At 47.9% G+C, this 16,936-nt stretch overlaps 1 protein-coding gene across 4 annotated transcripts in view; it reads right to left on the bottom strand.

Moving 5' to 3' along the window:
* FBRS (fibrosin) overlaps window positions 1–16,936 on the bottom strand; it is a 430,176-nt gene that overhangs the window by 182,360 nt on the left and 230,880 nt on the right. For all 4 annotated transcript variants that reach the window (XM_078652840.1, XM_078652841.1, XM_078652842.1 and 1 more), the window contains one exon: window positions 12,885–12,965. In XM_078652840.1, the coding sequence (XP_078508966.1) occupies window positions 12,885–12,965 (81 nt within the window). The remainder of the gene's footprint in view (window positions 1–12,884; window positions 12,966–16,936) is intronic.

Genomic DNA, 16,936 nt, shown 5'->3' with positions numbered 1-16,936 from the left:
ACGATCCTTAAATGTAGGGACGATAATGTTTAATACCGCTATTTGGGACTTTGTATAAGAAACGTACCTGATATGATTGGTTCAAAGATTTGGGTTTTTTGATACCTTTAGCCATTTAATAAACTAATAGATTGGATGGCGTGCATATATATTGCTCTGATGCCATCTCCCATTGCTCCCTGGATTAGGTCATCGTGAGGTCACTATGTTTATATTCTTGTTTACGGGACTCTAGGGACTATGTGTAAAATGCGGTATCTTTAGGATAAAAATGTTGCTGCTGCAAACACTCTAGGGGTGAGAACTATAGTTGCATAAATAATGTGATTAGTCCAGTGAAACCCCAACGGTAGGCAGAGGTAAAAGTAAATAGCACCTTACTGTGGTAGCGTGGGCGAGCAGTAAGGCTTTACACTCAGGTAGCAAATGTCACATACTCAAAGACTGAACTCCGACCAATTTGTGTGTATCAAAAATATTTAGTTATTTTATTTCAAGAACCAAGCCTGGTGCAGGTAAGTAAAAAAATGTTTTGCAAAATGTTATGATATGGTTTACAGTTGAATGCAGGTTCAAATGCAGTAGGTTGAATTACAGGTAAGTCAACAGTTCGAAATCATTTTCAGTTACTTAACAGATTACTCTGTATGTTACTTTTTAGATTACTTTTAAACTTACTTTTTCTACTCCGTGTGATATGCCTGGATATCACATTGGGACATTTCCTAGAGAAAAGGTAGGTTAATCAGTTTTTGTACATTTGCAGTGTTTCATACAAACAACTCCACACTTAAAAGAATTTAAGGAAAACTGTCAATGCAATCCTATGGAAGGAAATGGTTGTCGGATTGCAAGTACTTATTTGTTGTAGTTGGTATTCTGCGGTTAGAGCAAGGGTTCCCCCAGTGTCGAGGATGCACTCTCAGAACACCCTGTGCTGTACTAAGGCGACCAGGTGCAGGGTGCTGAGGACCAATGTTATCCAATGGGGGATAGGGGGCCTCCGGTTGGTGGCTGCTGAAGAGCAGGCCACAAGGTTGTGGGTGTAAAGTGCCTAGTGTTAGGTTCAGGGCAAAGGGCAAAGGCCCCCCCCAGAGTTAGCACCCAAAGTACATCCGCAGCAGCGCAGGGGCAGCTGGGTGCTGGTTTTGGCGTTGGGTGCCCTGTTTTCATTAGTAGTTGCGGGTTTGGGATTTTGGTCCTGGAAGGGTCAGCGCCTGGTGAACTCAGAATCTGGAGCGCTTGGACTGGTGGGCCACCTGCATTCGGGCCGTAGGCGTCGGGGACCGTGGTGGCTTCAAGCATTGGGTTTCTTTGTCCTCAGCAGGCTCAGAGTCTGTCTTGGGAGTTTCTTTTGAACAGAGCGGCTGCTCAAAGGAGATCCGGTCTTTGTTGAAGGCAGTCAGTTCTCCCAGGGGTTCTGGAGGTTGTTTGCTGCAGGACAAGGCGACTTGGCGCAGGATCTCTGGATACTGCAGATGGGTCAGTAGGGCTGGGGCCAAATCAGCTGTTCTCTGCATTCTCCTCTGCTGGGCGTCTGCTTTCATCCTTCGTAGATTGCAGGAATCAGTCTGCTTGGTTCAGGGCTGCTCCCTAAATACAGTATTTAGAGGTGTGTGGGGGGGGGGGGGGGGGGTAATCAGGGGTCTCAGGCACAGTCTCGAACACTGAAGAGTGGGCTTCGCCTCGACTCTCCCACCGGAGGGGTGGGGTTGGCACATCTTATGGGCTGTGTTAATTTTACCCGCCTGTCTCCCTGCCAAAAAAGAGGGGAGACAGGAAGGGGGCCTGCTCCTGCTAGCAGGAGAGGCTGGTGGTCGTGTTACAAAGGCGGCAAGGCCTTTGAAGCTACCCAGCCACAGATGGCTCTTCCTGGCCGCGTGGGCTTGCATTTGCCAAGACTTGCTGCCCCAATCCTGGGTCCAGCGACGTCGACAGCAGAGACCTTCGTGGGACAGCTCGCACCTCCATCCTGGTCGCCGACAACGCCTCCTGGTCCGAGAGACTGCAGAGCCCAGCAGCGCCCACTCACCTGGTCGAGGTGACTTCGTCCGGTGCCATCCTGGTGCCCACCTAAATCACTGGCTAGTGATTCAGAACTTTGTCCCCTCTGCTTACAGGTCTTCTTCCCTGATCCAGGCTTGGATCACCACGAACTTCTTCACTGGCCGCCTGCCAGCAACGTCTTTCTTCAGGCTCCTGGATCTTCAACAAGGGTTTCTGACGCAACTTGAACCCTATGCAGCCGCAGCCCCTGGGCTAGGTAAACTGAGTACTCCGGTGCTCCAGCATAGTCCAACACCCTAAGTGTTCGGATCCACTCCCGTTTTCGACCCACCTAGTCGGGTTCGCCCAAGAACAGTAACTTTGCAATTGCTAGTATCCATAGACTTGTTCCCGCATTACGCGTGAGAGTTCCCACTCTGCACACGGCGTCCCTAGGCCTCCTGCTTCTAATCCAAGGGTTCAGCATTGTAGGCCTAGCGTTTCTACAGTCTAGAAAAGTATTACTTACCTGCTAGTAACTTCGCATTCCACTTCTTGTGTATATGGTTTTTCGTGCCCCTCGGGCATTTGTGTAAATTGTGCGACTTTTAGTATTTTCGTAAGAGTTTTGTTGTGTGCTTAGCTCCCTGTCTCAAAGAGCCAGGGTAGTCATGTTATAAATAAATATACTTTATTTTTGATAACAACTTGTGTGGTGTCCTTTCACTTGGTGTTCAAGGGGTAATGTGATGGTAAAACAGCTGGCTTAACACGCCCTCTAGAGTTTTAGCCTTAGACTGCTCGTATCCATGCTACTAGGATAGCTGGTCTATAAGGTTGACTTACAACCAATCATCAATAAGGGTTGTTTGGACTGATACATAGTGATCACTAGAATAGTGAGCACTGCATATCAGGCCAACTTCTCACAGCGTCTGCAACACAACTTTGTCAGGATGGACAGAAAGGAAAGGAGGTTGAGAAGAAAGGCCCTGGAGCTCACTCACTCTCCTGGCAGAGGTGATGGCAACCAGGAAAGCAGTCTTAAGAGTGAGAAGACGAAGAGGACAGTTATGAAGTGGCTCAAAAGGAGTGTACATCAGATAGGTCAGAACAAGGTTCAAGTCCCATTGCGGCATCACGAAAGGAACAGGGGGGAAACATATGAGTGATGGTCTTCAAGAACCTATTTACAACGGGGGACTTGAACAAAGAGGGCTGATCAGGTAGCCTTAGAAGGCAGAAATGGCAGAGAGGTAGCCCTTAATAGTGCCCAGAGCAGAGCCCTGCTGGGCAAGAGAAAGAAGGAAGAGGAGAACCTCAGAAAGGGGGCAGAGAGTGGATCCACAGCCTTTGCTGTGCACCATGCCACAAATTTGTTCCACCTGCAGGCGTATACAGATTTTGTGGAGGGACGCCTGGCTAGTAGAATTACAACGCAGACTTCAGGAGGCAAGTGAAATGGCCTAAACAAGGTGGAGACTGGACAGGTTCGTGAGGAGGACCGCCCGCTGCTGCTGCGACAGAAGGTCCTCCTGAAGAGGCAGACTAATCGGGGGATCAACTGACATACTGAGTAGCTCGGGATACCAGTTTCTTTGTGCCCAGTCCGGAGCCACACGGATGACTTGGGCCCGGTTGCACTCTGGGCAGAAGTGGTACAGGCGGAAAGGCGTACAACAGACCGCAACTCCACTCGTGACAAAAGCGTCTCCGAGCAAGTGCCGCCTTGGAAATTCCAACGCGCAGAACTGATGACATTGCACATTCTCTTCGGTGGCGAATAGATCTAACCAAAACTCTCCCCACTGCTGAAAGAGACCTGGCGCCACATCCGAGTTCAAACGCGAGTCGTGATCCATCATACACCGACGGCTGAGTTCGTCCACCCTGGCGTTCAGGGAACCTGCCAGGTGTTGAACCACCAGGGTCACGCCCTGATGTTCCAGCCACTGCCAGAGGCGCAGAGCCTCCTGGCATAGGGTTCACGACCCGACCCCACCCCACCCTGTTTGTTGCAGTACCACGGCGGTGGTTTTGTCCGTGAACACCTGCACTACACTTCCCCAGACACAGGGAAAGAATGCCTTCAGTGCAAGTCGGATTGCCCGCAGCTCAGAAGGTTGATGTGGAGCCGGGACTCTGCCGGAGACCAGAGGCCTCTGATCTCCGCCACTCCCATGTGGCCCCCCCAGCCCAGGAGGGACGCATCCGTCACAACTACGTGCTCCGGTTGGGGAAGGGAGAGGGAGAGGGATCTGCCGCTGGCCCAATCGCGGTCCATGAGCCACCACTGCCACTGTTCTCGCAGTGCCCTCCGAGATCCAGACATGGTCGGACAGGTTGCCCTGATGCTGGGCCCACTGAAACTTCAGGTCCCACTGCAGAGCCCGCATCTGCCACCTGGCGTGATGCACCACAAGGATGCAGGAGGCCATCAGCCCCAGAAGCCGCAGCGTCAATCTGACCGAGACTCGGGATAAAGGCTGAAAGAGTGGAATCAGAGCCTGAATATCCCGAACCTGCTGTTCGGGAGGATATACCCGAAACTGCGGCGAATCCAGAACCGCTCCGATGGAGGAGCCTTTGAGAGGGACACAGGTGTGACTTCGGCACATTGACGGAAAACCCCAGCAAGTGCAGGAGGTCGGCCGTAGTCTGAAGGTGGCTGACGACGGTCTGGGGCGAGCCCGCCTTCAACTACCAGTCGTCCAGGTAGGGGAAGACTGACACCCCTAACCTGCGAAGATGAGCTGCGGCTACCGCCATCACTTTCATGAACACCCGTGGGGCACTGATAAGGCCAAAGGGGAGCACGGTGAACTAGAAGTGCTCGTGGCCTACCATGAACCGCAGGTAACACCAGTGGGCCGGCAGGACGGGGATGTGGAAATACGTGTCCTGCAAGTCCAACGCTACCATCCAGTCTCCGGGGTCCAGGGCAGCTAAGACCTGAGCCAGAGTCAGCATCTTGAACTTCTCCTTCCGGAGGAAGCTGTTGACATTCCGTAAGTCCAAGATAGGGCGTAGGCCCCCTTTGCCCTTCTTGGGAACCAGAAAGTAGTGGGAATAGCAACCACGTCCTACTTCTGGCCCAGGAACGTGCTCGATGGCCCCCTTGGCCAAGAGGGCCGACACTTCCTCTTGCAGAAGTTGCAAGTGATCCACCGACACGCGGTGGTACTGCGGTGGCATGGCTGGAGGAGTCGCCTCGAAGGGGAGGGAGTAGCCCCTTCGGACGATTTGCAGCACCCACCTGTCCGACGTGACAGTGCGCCAGTGGAGGAGGTGATGGCGGACCCTGCCCCCCATTGGCCTCAAATGGGCCTGAAAGCTCGGACTAGGAGGGCTCTGAGGCGGATGCTGCAGGGGTGGATGTGGACTGGCCGCGCCGTTGTCCCCTGGCACCACCGCGGCGGTTACCACGTCCGCCGCCGCGCTGGATGTTAGACTGCGGCCTGTGGCTGGCAGGACGTGACATCGCCCTGCCCAGCGAGTCCGTGGTATCCAGCCCACTTCGTATGGAATACCGAGCTGCCTCTCGTCCCTCTGCGAGGGCTAGAGCGAGCTTCGCCCGGGTCTCCTCCGGGCACTCTGGCAGCACGGCCGCAACCGTATCCCACAGAGAGTGGGTATAACGGCCCAAAAGGCAAGTCGTGTTGACTGACCGCAACCCACAACTGAGGGATGAGAACAGTTTCTTACCAAACTGTTCATACCTTTTGGATTCCCGATCTGGGGGTGCAGTCGGGAATGCGGAGTGTGAAGTAGAGGCCTGGATAAGCTCTCGGGGGTGGGGTGGGTGTACAGGAAGCTAGGGTCGCCCAGAGATGGGCGGTGGTGCCTGGCGACGTGCCTATCCATGGGTAGGCCTGTAGCGGGCCTGGACTAGGTGCCCAACAAGACGTCCATGAGAGCCTCATTAAACGGCAGCAGAGGCTCCGGAGTGCCTGTCTGCGGTTTAAGGACCTCAGTGAGGATGTTGGACCTCACAGTAGCGACAGGGAGAGTAAGCGCCAAGGCCTTGGCTGCCCGCGTCAGCACCACACTATAAGCAGCCCCCTCCTCCGTAGCCACGGTAGGAGGGGAGACAATCCAGTGTCAGGGGAAGTGTCGAGACCACTGGCCTCCCCTAGCTCCTATGTCCAGTCCTGAAAGGACTGACTCATGTGTCAGAGGGTCCACAGACCCCTCCCAATCCCCCTCGTCCTCCACCTCCTGAAATTCAGGGTCAAAGGATGGAGCCGGATCAAAGAAGAAATGCTCTTCAGCCGGCATCGAATGTGGCGTCTGTCGACACCGGTCCGACGCCGGATCCGGACCGAGGGAAGGATCAGGGGAGGTGCCGTGCGGGAACGGCGCCGGAGGCGGCACCCTGGGGGTCGATGCCGGCGGGGTCATGAGGTCGACCAGCGGCGACCCGGATCCGGAAGCGGATCCAGCAGGAGCCTGCGGCGTCGGGACCGAAGTCGCCGATGTCGTCTCTTTAACTTCTTGTGTCTCTTACCTGAGGACTTGGAGCCCGACTAATGGTGTTGACCCGCCGAGCTTCGATGACTGTGGCCCCACGACCGGTCCCTCGACCCCCTCCTGGACCAGGACCTTGAGCGGCGGCACGACCAGTCGTAGTGGTCGGCCCTAAGGCAATACAGGCACCGGCTGTGGGGATCGGTAACCGACATCAGTCTGTACAGGGCTTGAACCCGGGCATCCCTACCAGCACCGAGAGTCGAGAAGATCAAAAATGATCAAAAAAGTTTTAGTCAAAAAGTGACTAAGTTACTGCTTTCTCCGGACCTGCGCTTGCCACCGCGGAAAAAAGAAGAACTGATGTCAGCGCGCAAGGGTGGCGTCTAAGTACTCCGACGACGTCATCCCGGCACCAACGACGCCGTCAACAGACGCGGAGCCACAGACAATGCCTACCGACGCGCAAGGGTACTGCTACGCAAAATTTTCCCGATCCAGTCTGACGCCTGGGGATTATTCTAAGGAAGGAATCTAACTAACATGTTTCTTTCAAATAGAGCCCATTGCAAGAATCGGTGAAGTAATCAACATTTTCTTTCTGTACACAGGGATAAAAGGTAATATTTTTTTGATTAATTTAAGAAGAAAAAAGTTCAATGAGACAGCATTAACCTGTCAGGAATGTAGTAGCTTAAATTAAGGAACCAGTCTGGTGAGTACAACATTAATATTTCATAGAGGAGCTGGTGGGACTCTTGGAAGGATAACTCTTTTGAAGACCTCCATGAAAGCTTTAATCACAGGAATCAGGATAAAGGAGGAATGCTGCTTGTACAGCAAGTATGCGGATATTGCTACTAAATGAAGGCATATTGAAGTATATGCTAAGCCAAGCTTTTAGGAATGAAGTAATTATGTAAGGTTTTGAATGGCAGGTGTAAGAAGGACTATGTTTGCAGTACAGTAGTGGACGAACCATTTCCACTTGTCAGTGTAGACAGCATGTGTAGTGGGTAAACGAGACTCTCACAGGAAATCCGTGCAAACCAAAGTAACCACATAGTAAGACCGGACGTGCCAGATCCCGAGATTTAACTGTTTGGGATCTGGGTGTCTGATCTGGCCTCAGGCATTGGTGAGGTTCTTGTGTGGGCTGATGAACTTTTCCAATAAAGTTCAGAATACCAGGGCTACTAGTATGAGGGTTTGTGAGGTTAGCACATCATCTGCACCACTTAGGCAAAGAAGTGTGAGAGGCCGAAAAGCGTATGCAAATATCCCTGACCAATTGACACATCGCCCAGGGACCGCTGGTGTGGGTATTCTGAGGCGAAGGTCCGTCATTTTGCATTCTCAAGAGTGGTAAAGTGACTCCCGTTCGGAGTGCTCAACCAACAATTGTATGATCTGCAGGTGGAGTTCCCACTAGTGGACTTATTGACGTGTCCTGCCTAAAATGTTTGGACAGACGACGAGGAACGCACCTTGGTGTAGTAAGTGGGTAATGGAGGGTAGAGCAACTTATAACAGCAATGTTTACGACTATGTGGTGACAATCCTTCAGTTTCCTCTTTCAGAGTATGACTACAGGAGTTCCTGGGGCCTTTCTACATGGGGCCCAGATGACCCTCAATTAGGATAAGAGTGTGCGCTGGTGTGATACACAAGTGAAGTGTCATGATTGCACAGCATGCAGTTTTCCCAAATAAGATTGAGGGACTCTAAGGTACAGGTTTATCAGTCCAGAGTATGGATAACATTTTATATTCTTGTTTTTCAGGTAACCTATGAACTATTGTGGGTTGCAAGTATTATGTCACTATATCATTAATGTATACAAAGAGTATAGACTTACAGTGGATCCGACACCTGTCCTGATGAATACCACGGACTCTGAGCCACTAGGCAGAACAGGTGGACATCATAGAGGGGATGGGGTACTTGCTCTTGGATACTCCACATTCAATTGTTAATTCCAAGTGGTACCCTACAAAGTAAAAACATACTGGGCAACCACATTGGATTTTACCTTATTGCATGGATCGAAGGTCAGAATAAGTGCCTTCCTGATCTCAGGGTGTAGGCCCGCTCTCCATTAAACCAAAGTTTTTGGAGAGCGTAGGAATATCCTACGATGAAGCAAGGCACCTGGTAAGTGTGTGAGGACATCCCATCAAACTCTGTGTGTGTTCAGAAACAGACTAGTAATGATGAAATATGTGGTAAAATAATGAATCTCTCTCAGTGGATTTTAGTGCAACAGGATTTTAGTGGAGGCCTACTCACCATAGAGACCCTAAGCCGCTGGTTCCCAACTGTGGAGATTGCCCATGGCTCTTGTGGTTTGACATCTGAATATTACACCTGTAGACTATTTAAATCCTGTCCACTCAAAGTTTTTTATAAGCAGTGCGGCCAATGGTTCAATCACTACAGCAAGATATGGTAAGAGGCAATAGTCCTACCTGGAGCCTCTTAGGATGTGAAAGGGTTCAGACAGGATCCCATTCCCTTATACCCACACACCAACAGCTGCTTAAAGTAAAATGTGTATAAGTCAGGAACATGGGGCCAGCAGCAGTTGCTCTAGAAGGGTGAATGGGCATTTCTAGTTAATTTGTCAAATGCTGTTATCCTAAGTCTATTCAACAAATTGACAATAACTCTCTCAAGGACCCTCTCAGTTCTAAAGAATTGTTCTGTCTATGTATACTGTGTCTTGTTGATCCGCGTGGCATAAAGCTGCTCCAGCCTTCGGACTTTGATCACCTTTATGAGAGACCTAGCAAAGATTTTAGTGTGCACTTTAGTCTTAATGTTAATCAAGAAAATCGGCTGACAGGATTCCCATCAGTCTATTCATCAGCCTAGCGGTATTATAGCAACTGCTTCTTCGATAACAGGGTACTGTTCCCATTTCTTTAATTTACAAATATAATTTCAGTGAGGCTCGAGTAAAAACGCATATAACTTGTAGAATTTTATAAAGAGATTGTTTCGTCCTGATGCTTTCACAGACTGCTTTTAATTAACTGCGTCTGTGATCTATTATAGAAATTTCTCCATTTAATTATTGGTTGTCTGAGTCTAGGACTGCATGAGCAGGACAAGAAGTGATAAATTCTTCAATTGTACTGCTGTCCGTCTCGAGCGCCGAGCTGTATAGCTCCTCATAGAATTCTGCTAACTTAAGAGCAGTTACCACTGGGTTTTCACATCCTGCCCATCAGCTCGCCTATTAGCTAATCTGGGTTGATCATTCCTCATACCCAAACACCATATCAGTTTATAAGCTTTGTCCACTTGGTCATGTAGTCTGCTCTGAGAAGTGAGACAATGCGGCTTGGGACTCGCACAGCAGCAAGTGGAAGAGGAGTAGCCTAGATATTAAGGGGGTTAAGGACAGATAAGTAACTTTCAGGTGAGTACACAAGTTTCAGGTTCAGACTTTGGGTTGTAGAACAAACAGGGCAAGGATCAGAAAGACACCAAGGGTGCAACCTCGGCGACACAGGGGCAGCCGGGTGCAGACGTCAAAGGAGGTTTCTGTACCCAATGCAGGTCTAGGGAGATCGGGGATACTCAGAAGTGCACAGGTTGCAGGTAAAGACCTGCCATTTCAGGGCAAGGGCCATGGATTCTAATAACACCACAAAGGGGGCCACAAGTTGCCACTCAGAACTCATCTCCAGCGGCACTCGGGCGTCTAGGTGCAGGGTGCAACTGGGTGTCAGATTCCTTATGGAAGTCAATGAGGATCTTTGGTTGAGGAAAACTGCTGCAGGCTCAGATGAGAAGACTGTCTGAAGGGAACCAATGACTGGAGAGATAAGTTGGATAGTTGCCGGTCACCAGGACACAGTCGGTCGGGCACTCAAGGTCTGGGGCTGCTGGTGCAGGGGTGCCTTTCAGCATCTGGTTTCTTTACCTGATCCAGTCAAAGTCAGGGGGACTCTTCAAGACGAGGCTGCAGTTGTCGTGGGGAAGCTCAGGAAAGGTCGTCCAAAGCTGGATCCTAGGTCAGGATCGCCAGGGGGATCTCGCTGGATAGTTGGGCCACTCGGGTCTTGGCCTTTGGGCAGTGGGTGCAGAGTAGTGAGGACATGCGGGGACGGCAGGCACTGGAGTCCTTGTTGGAGGTTGCTTTTGCTGGACAAATCCGGTGTCCACGGGAGAGAGTCTTTATTGAAGGCATCTCAGGAGTTTGAGAGTTGCTGACCGCGGGACACGCTGATTTATTTGAGTAGGGTAACTGGAGGAAGAGACATGCAGGTGGGGCTGGGGCAAAGTCAGTTGCCGTCTTCTCTACTGCTGCATGGCTCTTCTGGCCTTCTTCGTAGGTTGTCAAATATGAAGGACATGATTCAGGGGAGCACAAAGGCTCTCATCCCATGAGGTCAGAAAACTGTCTGGTGCTGGCTGGCGGAGACAAGTCAGCCAATACAGAAAAACAGGTCGTTTTTTCAGAGGGCATCTCTAAGATGCCCTCTGGGTGTTTTTAATAATAAATCCTACACTGGAATAAGTGTGGGTTTAATATGCTGAGAAAGATGATACCAAACTTCAGTCTTCAGTAAAGACATAGAGCTGTGGCGTTCATGTTGACAACCTCCCAGCCATGTACTCAAAATGGCCTCACTGCACTTCGTTTGCAAGAATTGACTCAGACAGTAGGGTAATATTGCTCATGCAGCTATGCCCTCAGCTGTGGTACAGTGCACCTAGCCTTAGGGCTATAAGGCCTGCACGAGGGGTGACTTACCTATGCCACAGACTGTGGTGTGTAGGTACGTCCTCCAGGAAAGTTTGCCATGTAGACTCTTATTTGAGCTACACCACAACACATAGCCTGTAATGGCAGTGTGTATGTATTTGGTGTGGGGTCTTTTAGGGTAGCAGAATACAGGCTGCAACCCAAAGGGACCCCCTCTGATCACAAGATCCTTGGTACTACTGGTACCTTCTACAAGGGACTTTTATATGAGCCAGAGGTGTGCCAATTGTGGAAACAATGGTACAGTTTAGGGAAAGAATATCGGCACTGGGAACTTTATTGGCAGGGACACTGTGCACACTCAGACAAAGGTCATCAGAAAAAAGGCCAAAAGTGAGGGAATACTGCAACAGAAACCCACTTTCCTACAGAAATCATCTCAATGCTTTAGTCTACCAGCATCAGCAGTGGAAAACTCGTTTCCTTTTTGGATTTCAAGTAAAAAACAGAGAAGCACCAGGTTAATTCCAATATTACAAACCCCGTAGAGAAAGGCTGAGCTATTATGTAAAACCATGCTAGACAGTCCATCCATTCGCGGATTGAAAAGAAATACAAGACTACCATTACAGCACTGCTTATTACATTAAATCAAGTGATTATCAACTAAGTGGTTTCCACTGCAGTGCAAAGGAGATCATGCAAACCTTCAACTTAGCGCTCCGCGCCCTCCAGACAAAGTAGTATGCAAATAGGAATCGATGGAAAAAAGGTCAACTTTCTTGCTGCAGATAAATTTGCTAATGCATCTGCCATTCTAGCACGTTTATAGACCGGCAATTATGGAGTGACTGCATTGTAGAGGATGGAGAACAAACTTCAGCTTCCACAATTGATACTTCCACTGACATTTAAACTTGTGATTTCGCTAAATAGACAATGCAACTGTTATGAGACGGTATGGTTGGTTAAAGAGCACTTGGGTGTGCCTAGCTAGACCAGCGTTATTTTCCGCATAACTCAAAAGATCCTGCTTGACCTAGTAACAGAGGGTGATGGGAAGGTGGTTGTTGGGTTTATATAAAAATCCAAAACTGATTTTTATATAAACCCAGCAACTAAGTTGACATGGTCTCCCAGCAGGATATTCATGCTTTATTTTCTTATTTTTTTTGTGTCTCATACTTTGACAGCTCTACCTGGCTTTAATAACGGATGTCAAATTGGTTGGATCCAGGACTAACTACAAATCAAACCCAGTGGTCAAACTTTAGTCAAAAAATACAGCAAAAATGAACCAATTCTGTGGTCAAAACAATCGGTTTGAAATAAGCTTGGAAGGGGGTTGGACAGGTTAAAATTAATCAGTTCAGGCCAAAAATTCAAAAAGTAATACCACATGACTGAAGAGAACAGTTGATAAACTATATTCTGAGCTTTTGCTGCCACTGAAGAACATTCCAACTTTTTAATAAAGTGCCATGTGATCCTGGATCCTCAGGATTAGCCATTATAATTTCTAAACATAAGAGAAGTATCCTAAGTTGGAAAACTAATATATACTCAGCAAGCATCCGAAGGCTACTCAACTTCTTTCAAAGCCTACTCTCACCAACCTCTTTCAATCAGCCTCATCATCCTTCTAGTTAGCACACAGCATAACACACCCAAAGCCCTGTGCAATGATTATCAACTGGGCCTACGTGGGACTCACCTTGGGTTGAAAAGCACCCTGTAGAGACCCAAAAGCAGCAGCAGGAGGTAGAACAGGAGCCACTTGAGGAAAGGGATAGAACTGAAAAACAGAACGTAGTATGAAACAAATGACACCAGGGTAAAGACTGGAAAAATCAACTGAGACAAACATACTGACATGCCATTACCAATACTAGGAAAATAAAAGCGACTTAGCCTTAAGACCAGATCACCATCATAGGAATCTTAATCAAAAGAACTGCACTTATGTGTGAGAATCCCAGAACAGAAATTGAAAAATGTGTCTCAAAATCAAAATGTGAAAGCAAGCACATTTTCTAGTTTTCTCCCTCAATATGAAATAGATATTTACAATACACACAAAAAGCAAACATGGGTATTTAAAGGCTGTGGAGCAGTACCAAAATTGATAATGTAACTTGCCCAGTAAGCATCTGTTCTTGGCATGTAGAGCTGTAGATTCACATGATTTACATACTCTTGCCATTTATTGTTAGGTCCGGATGTTTGCAAGTTGTTTTTCTTCGACTAAGTCTTTCCAGTCACGCGGTAGTAGGCTACTCCTTTCAGTGATAGTGTGCATGGCATCGACTCCATAGTTAGATTTTTTTTCCCCCGCAGAGAGTGAGAATGGAGTTCGTAAAGGTAAAATAGAGATGTCCATGCGTATGTACGTAAAGTAAAGCAGCAACAGGTATAGGTACCCGGGGAGGCGCATGTGAATCTACAGCTCTACATGCCAAGACTGATGCTTACTGGGTAAGAAACATTATCCGTTCGAAGAATGCAAGCTGTAGATCACATGCTGTACATAGACTATACAGCAGTAAACTCCCAAAGAGGTGGATAACCTGTAGCTGTTGCAGTTGTTTGAAATTGTTTTAAGTACTGCCTGGCCTACATTAGCTTCTTGCCTCACCAACACATCTACACAACAGTGTTTGGTGAATGTGTGCAGTGTGGACCTTGATGCTGCCTTACAGGCGTCAGCTAGAGGAATGTTCCCTAAGAAGGCCATAGTGCCCCTATTCTGCTGGTGAAATGCACTCTAGGGGGTATTGCCAAGGGTCTTTTCACTTTCACAAACCATGTTTGGATATATTTCACAATCCATCTTGCAATGCCAGATTTAGATATGGATTGCCTGTGTGTGGTGGAGAAAAAGCTGTTTTGTCTTACGAAAATCTTTTGTTCTTTCCACATAATATAGAAGAGCTCTTCTAATATCTAGGGTGTGTAGAGCTTGTTCTACTACAGAATCAGGTTGAGGAAAGAACATTGGTAATTAAACCAATTGATTGATGTAAAAAGCAGAAACCACTTTAGGAATACATTTGGGATTGTCTTTCTGAAGTTGAAAGAAAGGCTTTTGTATAGTTAGTGCTTGGGGTTCACCAACTCTCCTTAAGAAAGTGATTGCAATAAGAAAAGAAACCTTCCATGAGAAAAAATTTAGTTGACACTTGTGCATTGGTTCAAAAGGTGGACCCATTAGCCTTTCAAGGACTATGTTCAAGTTCCATACTGGTACAGGTAAAGCTCTTGGTGGTATTACTCTTTTTAGTCCTTTCATAAAGGTTTTACTCACTGGTACGATGAATAGAGATAAGCGTTGTCTGTTTTGTAAGTATGCAGCTACTGCTGCTAAATGCAATCTAATGGATGTGTAGGCTAATCCAGATTGCTGTAAATGTAGGAGATAACGAATTATGTTTTGCATTGAAGCATCAAGGGGATTGATACGGTTACAGTATATAAAAAAAATCCACTATGATGCATAACATACCCCAATAGTAGGTTTCCTAGCCTCCTTTAGAATATTCATACAGTCTGGTGGTATTTGTAGCTAGCCAAATTATGAACTCAGGAGCCAAATCGCTAGGCTGAGTTCCTTGGGATTTGGATGGCTGATTTCTCCATGGCTGTGAGTGAGGAGACTTGAGAAGCAGCTTTTTGTGTGAACTACTTAGAGCTCTAGCAGAGGGGTGAACCAAGGTTGACGTGCCCAACTGGGAGCTATGAGAATGGTCTTGCGCTGGGAACAATTATAATGCTAGACGTCATTATCCCTAGCAGTTGCAAGAATACTTTTGCTGGTAATGATTAGTTGGGCTGAAACTGAGTGAGAAGGGACTGAATACTGCGAATCCAGGCTGTATTGGGAGAGGCTAGAGCTTTCGGAGCGTCTATGGTGGCTCCCAGATAGGATTGTGTGTTGGAAGGCTGTAGATCAGTGGTTCCCAAACTTTTGACTCCTGAGGACCCCCACTGAATCACTACTGGAAGCCTAGGACCCCCAAGCAATTTGTAAAATTTAAATTTCAAAAAATTAAAACAGTTTTTCACAAAAAAATACACATGCTAATGCTAAATCAGATGACGTCACATACACCACCTCGGGAATAAGACTCAATACCCCGCTGACACTCTTATTGAAAAGTAACCAAGACGGGAAGGAAGGAACAAGAGTTTCATGCTTGCTTGTAGCAAATCCACAGCAACGTGTTTGAATCCTTTCAATTGAGCAGAAAGGACAAGCAGGTTTGCACGCAGAAATTAAAAGAAGGAAAGGCCTTTGTTTTTATTGTGCATTTCTTTAAAAGTGTCCTTCTCAATTGAAATGTAAAGAAAGGAAGTGTCACATTTTCTTTGAAATCTTGCTGTGGCTCGGGCAGACTTCAAACACAAAGACAAAACATGCCTCCTTTCTCAGGTGCTTTTATGCCTCCTCCTATGCTTTTCTTATTTATACCAACCCTTCTGTCTGATTTTTGGACACTGATATGTTTGTGTCAGAGTGTTCGGTGTTGTGCTGCTGGGGGAGAGGGGGTTGAGCTGCAGCCTGGTGCTCAAAAGGCACACAGGGACACGTTATAAAGGCACATGCTCTCAGAAGGCATTTGATCTCTCCCAGCAGCATCCACTTGAGTGTGTGCACTGAAGAGGGTATGGCCCGATGCTGGAACCCAGAGCCAGGAACTCACACTGTTGCAGTTTTAAGTAGGTAAGTGCTTATGACAGTCTATTAATGCTTGATTTATACTCACAAATAAATGTCACTCATAGTATTTGAAGGTGACTTAAAATTACACTGAAATTCGTCCACGCTTGTTCGTCATTATCTTTTTCTGTTGACCCCCTGTCCCTTTCTGCCCTCGTTTCCCTTCTCCCCAGACAATACTCGCCCACCTTTCCGTCTCTTGACAAAGTCGACCTTCTTTCATAATACCTACTGACCTCTCCCCCCCCCCCCCCCCCTTTTCTTGCAGTCTTTCATTCCTTCTAGGTCTAGCGTTGGCAAAGATTTTGGTTTTAGTAATACTTTGTTGGACGGTTACGCCATTCACAAGTCAGTGTGCCAGCCCACTTTAGGTAATCTCCCTCTGTAATTTGCGCATAAGGAATATGCTACTTACCAGTATGCATCTGTTCTTGGCATGTAGGGCTGCTGGCATTCATATCTGTGCATAGATCGCCGCCTAGTGTTGGGTCCGGATGATTGCACATTGTTGTCCTGGAAGAGTCTTCGAAGTATCACGAGATAGGTGGCTCCTCCCCTGAACTACAGTGCGCATGGGCATCCTCTCCATCCTTAGATTGTTTTACGCCATTGTGGCAGAGATGGAGTATGGTACAGTAATAGAAGTCCATGCAAGAAAGTAAGAAAGTAATAATGAATGCTACAGCTGCGACAGGCACCGGGGAGGAGGGTGGGTGATATGAATGTCAGCAGCCCTACATGCCAAGAACAGATGCATACTGGTAAGTAGCATATTCCGTTCGAGGCATGTGGGCTGCTGAATTCATATCTGTGCATAGAATGTATAGCAGTCTCTCCCTTAGCGGTGGCTACCTGTGCCAGCTGCAGCAGTCTGAAAAAGAGTTTTTAGAACAGCCTGTCCAACAGCTGCTTGCTGTTTGGAATGCACATCTACACAATAGTGTTATGTGAAAGTATGTATGGTTGACCATGTGGCTGCTCTACATATTTCCCATAGAGGAATGTTTCCTAAGGAAAGCCATGGATGCCCCTAGTTTGCGTGTAGAATG

Source organism: Lissotriton helveticus, chromosome 7 (genome assembly GCF_964261635.1).
Source record: "Lissotriton helveticus chromosome 7, aLisHel1.1, whole genome shotgun sequence".
Lineage (NCBI taxonomy): Eukaryota > Metazoa > Chordata > Amphibia > Caudata > Salamandridae > Lissotriton > Lissotriton helveticus.
The sequence above is the reverse complement of the archived record's forward strand: the minus strand, read 5'-3'. Positions and strand labels throughout refer to the sequence as shown.